The sequence below is a fragment of the Grus americana genome, chromosome 10, assembly GCF_028858705.1.
Source record: "Grus americana isolate bGruAme1 chromosome 10, bGruAme1.mat, whole genome shotgun sequence".
NCBI classification, from domain to species: domain Eukaryota; kingdom Metazoa; phylum Chordata; class Aves; order Gruiformes; family Gruidae; genus Grus; species Grus americana.
Window position 1 is genome coordinate 24,648,336 of NC_072861.1, and position 9,157 is coordinate 24,657,492.

At 43.1% G+C, this 9,157-nt stretch overlaps 1 protein-coding gene across 2 annotated transcripts in view; it reads left to right on the forward strand.

Annotated features, from left to right (window-relative positions):
* Positions 1–7,858, forward strand: part of IQGAP1 (IQ motif containing GTPase activating protein 1) — a 76,349-nt gene extending 68,491 nt beyond the window's left edge. For both annotated transcript variants that reach the window (XM_054837520.1, XM_054837519.1), the window contains 6 exons: positions 1,468–1,555; positions 1,985–2,197; positions 2,863–3,029; positions 3,797–3,919; positions 4,823–4,931; positions 6,676–7,858. In XM_054837520.1, the coding sequence (XP_054693495.1) occupies positions 1,468–1,555; positions 1,985–2,197; positions 2,863–3,029; positions 3,797–3,919; positions 4,823–4,931; positions 6,676–6,789 (814 nt within the window). In that variant the 3' untranslated portion in view covers positions 6,790–7,858. The remainder of the gene's footprint in view (positions 1–1,467; positions 1,556–1,984; positions 2,198–2,862; positions 3,030–3,796; positions 3,920–4,822; positions 4,932–6,675) is intronic.
* The last annotated feature ends 1,299 nt before the right edge of the window (positions 7,859–9,157 follow it).

The following is a 9,157-nucleotide window of genomic DNA, read 5'->3' on the forward strand; positions in this document are numbered from 1 at the left end:
CTGAAGTCTATTAATATAAAATTTAGATGAGTCAATATTTGTGTCGCCTGCATAACGCCCCGTGCAAATGTTTTGAACAGAATACGTGTGACATATGGAAATTTAAGGGTAATTAAATGTATAGCATGTGTGAGTAACGCTCTGTTGCTAAGTTTGCTAGTTCCTGCAGAATTAGCTTCTTCACACGGCCGTTGAGCGGATTCTATCTGTATCCTGTTAGCGAAGCGGGAGAAGATGGTAACTTAGGATACTCTCCCTATAGCTTTCCCCTGTCTGTGAGAAATATTTCCTTGGGATGTTTTTTGCTGTTGCTTCTCTCCTCTTTTGGTTTATGATGCGGTCCCCTTCTCTCTGCACTCGCTGTTCCCCAAACTCTGACTCTTAATAGATGAAGACCAATAGCCTTTTTGGGACATAGAGGTGTTATTTGCCTAATGGAAAGCTGTCAGGAATTTCATCGTTGCCAGACTCTATTCCAGAGGACTTGGTTACTGCTCTGTGCCAGTTTTAGGCAAATTCCTGTTGCTGATATGTATAGAGCAGCTACCTGACATTCGGATGCATATTTACCCGCTCTGACGCATTCCTGCTCAGATGCTAGATAGTTCAGCTGAGAATTCTTTGGGTCAGCTTACATTTGGCCTGATGGACCAGTGATCTTCCAGAAGAAAATCTTGTCTCCAGAAATAACTGTAAATTAACTGGACTTCTCAAAAGATACATCAGTATTTTCCTACCTGCCAAAAGAACGTGACGTTGATGTCAAAAGTAAAGGTTTACCAGACGTGATCTAAGTTGTGGATGACGAGGAAGGGGTGCGTGTGATGCCAGAAATAATTCCAGCCTGACTGCAAAGTACTGAAGTTGCTATTTGGTTTCATTGTATGGCTCAGAATTGCCTTAGAGTGGGCACTGGCTGTGATTAAATCACAGTTGAGATCAAGGCACGACCCTGTCTATCACCTGATTGGAGTCAGGGGTCTGCTGTGGCTCAACTACCGTACACATAACAAAATAGTTCTGTGGAATTTTTTGATACCTGTTACAAAGCACTGAAGTGCTCTTACGGATGGATAATACGGACTTTTTCTGGCTGCGCAAATTTGCTGTTGCTGCTACCTGCTTTACCTTTTGCCTCAGAATTGCAGCTTCTGTGATCCACGTGGCAGTACCGGGGCTGCCTTGGAATATGTGGGGTAACGTCCTTGCTGTTTGAGGGGGTACTGGGGAGCAAATCCTATGTACTACGTAGGTGAACCTTTCAGGGAACCAGCTTCTGATAACGCATTGTCAAAAAAGTAAAGTGCTTCTCAGGGGTCTGGTCTAGCCTATGACTACCTAAGCACGCATCCAGTGGTAATCTGACTTTAGGTAAATCAGTAATGTTGCTATTATTGCAGAATAGAACAGTATTGAAGGTCTTTCAGTTTAAAGTTTTTTCTCCTCTTCTCCTTGATTTCTTTGCAGCACAAAACGTTTAATTGTTGATGTAATCCGCTTCCAACCGGGGGATACGCTGACTGAAATCTTGGAAACTCCAGCCACCTCAGAGCAAGTACGAAGTTGTTTGCCTGCATTCTATTTAGACTAGGAAATTGTCATCTATCTATATAGATGTGGGTATGCCTGGGAATCTGCATTTCTGTATTGCAGTGAAGCTGTCTCCGCTGATGTTGGAGCAGTGTGTAACGATAATGAGGAGGGAATATAATAGGAATAAATTGTACGGGTGAATCTTATTCCTCTGGCAGTTGCTAGAAACTATTTATCTAGAAGACCGTTTTAAATGTCAGGTAGGCTTCTGTGGGTTCCCATACGTGGAATGCGTTCATCAAACGTAGATTCATTGGAGTCAGTACGGGAATGATCAAGCAAAACTCCTTATCTTGTGTTTATGCTGGAGGTCAGACAATCTATTTCTGATTCTTTTTCCCCTTAAAATTGATCTGCTGATGAACTGATATTTTTTGCTTTCTTTTTCTAGGAAGCGGAGCATCAAAGAGCTATGCAGAAACGGGCCATTCGTGATGCTAAAACTCCCGATAAGATGAAAAAATCTGTGTCTGTAAAGGAAGATGGCAACTTAAATCTTCAAGAAAAAAAAGATAAAATCAAGACAGGCCTGAAGAAGTTGACAGAACTGGGGACAGTGAATGCAAAAAATAAATACCAGGAGCTAATCAATGACATTGCAAAGGTATGCCAGTCAACGGTTTCCTAGTAATCGTAGTGGAGTTTTCCCACAGTTCGCAGCTTCGTGAAACTGGCATGAGTATTCAGGAGGGGTAGGTTTTGTAGTAGCTACTTTACAGACACGACGCCTACCTTTTGCCGCAGCTTTTCCGCCTCTTGGCATTTGGGAAGTCCTTTATTGTTATAGGACACTTGTGTTTTCTCAGATGACTGGGTTGCCGGAATCTCAGGCGCTTTAAGGAAAAGCGTTACGGCTTGGAGGGGAAGTCCTGATGTGCGATCTTCTTTCTGCACCTTTTCAGGGATTTAAGTAGCGCCCCTACAAACTTATTCACACGAGGAAGTTTTGCCCATAACTTAAAGACATCCTAACCGTTATTTTTATTTAAATGTACCCATTCGAGAACACCTAAACGATAAAGGGGGGGGGAAGCCGAGAAAAACTTGCGAAAGTGCTCTAATACTGTTGTACGTTGTTACAGTGACAATGTATTTTATATGTTTACCAAAAAACTACTTTGGAAATGTTATGTACGTAAAATGAATATATAATCGCCTCTAGGGATCCGATTAGAATTAATCGTGCTGTCACGTAGCAAAAATGAAAACAGAAGTCAACTTGGCTTGAGTGACTGTTAAGTTTTCTGCCTGTCTTTCTCTGCGGCGTAGGATATCAGAAATCAGCGTAGATACCGTCAGAGAAGAAAGGCGGAGCTGGTGAAGCTGCAGCAGACGTACAGTGCCTTGAACTCCAAAGCTACTTTTTATGGGGAACAAGTGGATTATTACAAAAGCTACATCAAAACCTGCTTGGATAACCTGGCCAGCAAGGGCAAGTAAGTATCTCAGAACCGAGCCGCACCCCTAGAAGTGCTTCTTACAGAAAGCACGCGTGTAGGGTGTTGCTAAGAAGAATCATAATGCCATCTGCTCAAAGCTCCTCGGCCAAGCTCTTTACCACAACGATAATTCTGGGGGAAGGGGTCCCAGCAGTGGTACGAAAATATGGGCAGTGCCCCAAATGAGGTCAAAAAGACATACATGAAAGAATTTTGGTCCGGGGCGGGGGCAGAGTATAGAGTCCAGTGGGAATGAAGCAGGTTGCCCAGATAATGCATGTGCTGCTCAGTCTGTCTTGTCATCCTTTCTAAGAACAGAGAATAGTTACCTACAAGGAAAGCATTGATCATGAATTGTTCTCTTTTTATCCTGAATGGAGTCAGTTGTTTGTCGTAGTGCAAGACAATTCAGATTTTCGGGGGGGAACGGGAGAAAAAGTGTCTTCCTCACCAGCGAGAGGCGGAAAGAGCAACTGCCAGTGAAAACTGAGGCAAGAAAGTTGTCTAATGATAGATGGTACTGCTTTCTATGAAGTACCATGTGGTTATGTTTTGGTTGTTTGGGGTTTTTTTGTTGGTTCTTTTTCTTCTTCTGTAGGTAAATCATCTATCAGCTGCATTAGTCACAGTTGATTAGCTATATTGGTTCTGTCCCCTCATCCAAATAGGATTAAATGTTTGCTGTCTTTAAATCTCTTTACTGGTATGACTGATCATCTTGGGGGTTTGTTTGGTTTGGTTTGGTTTGGTTTTTTTTTTTTCAGAGTCTCTAAGAAACCTCGGGAGATGAAAGGCAAAAACAGTAAAAAGATTTCTCTAAAATATACAGCAGCTCGACTTCATGAGAAGGGAGTGCTTTTAGAGATTGAGGACCTGCAAGGTAACCAGTGAGTATCTTTTTAAAACTCTTTAGAGCTAAATAACCTTCTCGGAGGAGAACAGGTATGTCGAATTCTTGTCTCTTTCGTTGAACTAGTCTAGGTGCTGGCAATTGAGCAATGGAAGCTCTGAGGTTTGTTTGAGATTGTGACAGCTTGTCTTGCGGTTTTGTTCTTGGAATTTAGCACTGTTGGTAGACTTAGCTATTAAAGCTGAAGAAACTGTTTTGGCGATCTAGACTGGCATCCCTAGGGCCAAGAAATCTTGCATAGCGATCGCTTTTCAGTTCTCTCTTTTTTCTGGTTGAAGCGGAGCAGGTCTCTGATTGAGAAGTGTAACAGGATTTAAACATGACATCCTCTTCCCCCCTGCCCCTTGCTTGTCACCCCCACAAGTCATGGAAGGGTACTTCCTCAGGTGAATTGCTACTATGGTTAATTGCTGTCACTGTTGAAAAATCAACTTAATGTTAGCTTGAGTTTGTCCAGCTGCAGTTTGCTAGCCTTGAGAACTTGGTATAACTTCTGTGGAATATAGAGAAGCTGCCTGTTACTAGAATTTTTTTTCAACCCCGACTCATATTTTGTACTTCGCACACTAAATGAGGCGTGGATGTGCAACGCTAAATTAAGACAGTTTAGACTGCACGGGCAAAATTACTGTATTTTCTGCTACGGTTGTGTGAAGGTGTGATCTACCGGACGTAGAATCTGTTGGGCTTCCATTTATTGTTGTATTGAGTCTGCTCAGCTTTTACGGTCTCATTCCAAATGGGGATATAGAATAAAGAGTTAAGAACAGAATTCTTAGAAATTTCTCTTCAGCTTTTATCTCGTGCATTCTCTCCCTGTTTCATTAGGAATTACATGTTCAGTAATGAACTGTGGGTTTTCATTTCTCAAATTTCATAGGTTTAAAAACGTGATATTTGAAATCAGTCCAACAGAAGAAGTAGGAGATTTCGAGGTAAAAGCAAAATTCATGGGCGTACAGATGGAAACCTTTATGCTACATTATCAGGTAAGAACTGTCCTATTTAAGAGTGGTATATAAGTTACGCTTGCCAGACTCTTCATCAAAATAACGATGACGTGTTTTCTGCCTGAACAGTCTGCAAAGTGCTCTCAAAACCAACCCATCTGTTGCAGGCGAAACAGATGCAACGGAAACGGGGGATTCAGACTAATTTCGTTTCTTTAGTATGAAACCCTGATGCCAGCCTGTGTTCTTAGTTACGCTTACACGTACGCGCGCAAAACGAACGCGCGCGTTTTTACCAGCTTCCCGCTGCAGCAGAGAGACCGTGAATCTGTGGCAGCGGTCAGCTGGGCTTGGGCGTGGTGGCTTCAGCTGGTCATCGCGTATCAGCATTCTTTCTGTCACGCTACACTTAGCGGTTTCTTTAGCCATACAGTTCTTAGGAGTCCTCAATCTTTACTTAGGCCAGGCTATCGGAAGGGGCGTACTGACTGACCTTTTCCCAAACGGTTCCCCGTTCTTCCTCTCACGCCAGTACTGGTACGCCTGGTATCTCTGTCCCCTTCTTCCACTTCTGTCCCTGCCCACCCCGCACCCAACTTGGGCGTCGTTAGGTTTGTTAATCGCGGATGCCTCAGGGGTCTCGAATCTGATTGTGCGTGGGAGCACCTCACGTGGCGGTAAGTCCATGCCACCTAACTGGCCGACGGGAGGGATAGCTGCCTCGCGCACGTCGTTCGTGTGCTCTGAGGACTCCCCTAGTTCGTTCCGGCCCTAATCCGTCGGAGACGGTCACGAACTTCTTGGTTCGTGGGGCTACCGGAGGTCACTCGTTCCTGAGGCACGTGTGTTGCTATGCCGCTATGCCTTTGTAGCGCTGCTTGCAGAAAAAGCAGATCTTCTGAGAGGACAGCAACAAGGGAACTGCTGTTGGTCATCCAAATGTAGCATTAACGGTAGCATCAGTTAAAAAAGACTTGCGTCGCCATCGACAAAATTTTTACGGAAAGCAGCAGAAATAGCTTTATGATTGTTTACTCCAACGTCACCCAGGCTAGACAGCCGCAGCAACCAGACTGGCATTTTGGAACGCACGCAGCATTTCCCTGCAGTAGCGCCGCTCGAATACGGATTGCTCAAGAGCGGGCTTGCCGAAAGAAATTCATTGCTGAGATAAATCAGTGCAGGGAGTCCTATTGCTCTGTCAGGTGCAGCACTGACAAGAGCAAAGCGTAACTAGGAATACTGCCTACAGAAACGCCCAAGAGACTAAATCGGCATCGTGTACGTAATCGTAACAGAGATGCCGTTTCTTTCTCTGCCCTAGATTGCAGTGCCCTAAACCACCTCACTGAGACCTGTGGCAACTAAGATTTTTAGAAAGTGACGCTGTGGAATATTGTCATGTTTCACTGGTACGGAATATAATTTGGCCCATAGGAGACTCTTTGTAAATGTTACAACAACTTTATGGCTACCGTGCAAGTGAAAAGCCTGGAAGATGGCTAGATCTGACATTTGGCTTTCTTAGAACGGTCTTCTCTTTCTGCCCTCTTTGGTATTTTTTTTTTTTAATACCGATTAAGAAATTAAGATCTTAAATGCCTTAGAGTGATTTTATTTTTCATGAAGTATGAGCAGATCTTTACGAAGGCTCTTGTTTTTCTATCTTAGTCCATGTACTTTGTGATAGATACTCCTCAAAAACCTACTGTACCACAGGGTCTTGTATATTCTCTGTAAGCTCTCGAGGATTCCTCGCTTATGAAGGTATTCTCTTTGGCAGGATCTTTTGCAGCTGCAGTATGAAGGCGTTGCGGTCATGAAGTTGTTCGACAGAGCAAAAGTGAATGTCAACCTTCTGATCTTTCTCCTGAATAAGAAATTTTATGGGAAGTAACCGACCTCTGCCAGCAAGTCTGTGAAAGGGGAGATGAATAGAAACCTGCGCGTACAACTTTTAATGGCGTAGCTATGTATCGGTATATGCTAATGCTGTGCTAAGATATACAAATGTATCGTGAAGGAGGACTAAGAACCTCTTGTGAATTGACCACCCTGATTGAGTCTGCAGGGAGTTGGGTTGTTGTTTATTTATGATCTTTATCTTCAGCTTTGAGGGTCGCCTGAAAAGCAGTTGATTGAGAATGTATTTTTACATGGCGCTGGGGATTAAATTAATATTAGCGTATACTTAGGGCATCTGGATGCTTTATTTGCCTAATTGCGTGCTTTGTGAGGCTTGAATTCTTGTCACCTGTGCAAAGAGAAAGCCGGCACTGTACAGCGGTCGGTTTGCCTCTTCCCGAAAGCAAAAAAGGGCTGCAGATTGTGTTCGGGCTCCAATTATTCTCTAACAGCCGTGACCAAAATAAAAAATGGTCAAGGTCCAGGTTGCCCATTTGTGAGCTTGCGGTGGTGGCGGCCGCGGCCGATTCCCAACATGGAACTACTATGGTCTGGGGAATCAGTAAGCGTCATAAAAGGTTGCTGAACTATTTGTGATTATGTACTATAGCCACATAGAAGAGCTTTTCTTGATTTGTTTCTGTTTATCGCAGTGTAATAATTTACAGATGGTCCCTTAAATAGAGGGACCCTAGAATGTATTTACTAGTGCTTGCAGATGAAAAGAAGCCTTTAGGGGAAGGGGAGGGGAAACTTACAAAATTTCTTGAGACATGTTAACTTTTAATGTCGCTTGCAAAGCATTTGAAATGTAAAAATAACTTCTTTTCAGTTTAGAGTGATGCTCTATGTATCTGATGCAATAAATGTTAGGCTCTACCTGCAGACTTGTCAAAGGAAGACAACTATCCTGAACTTTAAAAGTTAAATTTTTCTAGCTATACTCAAGTTCCCATTTCTTGTACTACTGTGTTAGTTTGGGGTTTTTTTTACCGTGGCGGCGGCGGTGGTGGTGCTGGCTGTTCTACTATATCCAATAAAAATGCAGAGACTCTTTTAAAGACATCTCTCTTAATTTGAAATTTCAAGGTATTCATAGGTCACTTTGTGGGGTTCATTCACATTACTGACTTGAATTGAACTGCTTTATCTCTGATCTACGCTGAGCTAGTTATTTCAGGTTAGAGCCTTTTTTCTCATTAAAGACACTCGCAGTATTTGAAATGGCTACATCCCTGACGATGACTTTTCTTCAGTCCTCACAAAAGCAGGTATTTATTTCAATCTGCTGGTGTCTAGACTGTATCTAAACAGTGTCAGTGCATGCGCGGTCCAACCCAATAACAAAAATTATTTACCAAAACCAAGAAAGATCTTTATGGTCCAGATCATCTGAAACAGAGATACCTCAGAACTGGATTTCCACTGAAATCTGACAAAGAGTCTGAAATGGGATAAAGGTTTTGCCTTGGTTTTTTTTCTCTTTGTTTTTTTTTGTTTTGGGGTCGGGGTTTTTTTTGGGGGGGGGGGGGGGGGGGAGTTGTTTGGTTTGGTTTTTTTTTTCCTGCCACTGAATTTATTATATAGTAGAACTTCTTAAAAAAATTAATTCCTTTGATTTGGGGATGATGAGAATAATGGTAGAACATTATAAAATGATTGCTAGGAAAATGCAGCTGTACTCTGCAAGCTCTTGAGCCACAGGGATTCATCACACACACACGCACTTTAGGGACCTTGCGGGTCCCTTCCGACTAGAGATGCTCTATGAAATCTTCCTGGTTAAAAATGAGCTTATTGTAACAGAGAATTCACTTAACGTGGCTTTGTGCAAGGACTGTCGTCTTATAATAGCTTGCTTTTTATTTTTTTATTTATTTATTTATTTAGCCACAGATATGAGAAAAGCTCTGTCCAGAGTTGCGGAGACGGAATCAACTGTACCTCTGCCTCATCCTGTGAGACCGGAAGATGTTGAGTAACTGTAAGCTGTGATTCTCAGGCAAATTACTAAGAGCGTTTTTGTTCTTTTTAAAAAGTTTCCTGTGCCTTTGCTTTCACTCTCCCATTCTTTTGTCTTGCGGCACGTCGCATTTTTTGAGGCCGTGGAAGCGACACCGGGAGCGATGGGTTGTCAGAACCAGGTCCTCCTGCCTGTCGCTGGTTTTGCTTACCTTTGCCGTCTCTGTGTACCAGCCTGCGTCTCTCTGTTCCTCAATCCCTGTCCTCTCTTCTCTGTTCTGCTTTGTTTCGCTGCGTATGTCCCGTTCCCTGTCCCACCTTTATCCTTCCTTCCTTCTTCTTCGCCTTTTTCTCTGTCCTTTTGTCCTGCTCCCCGACCCTGTTTCTCGCTCCATCTG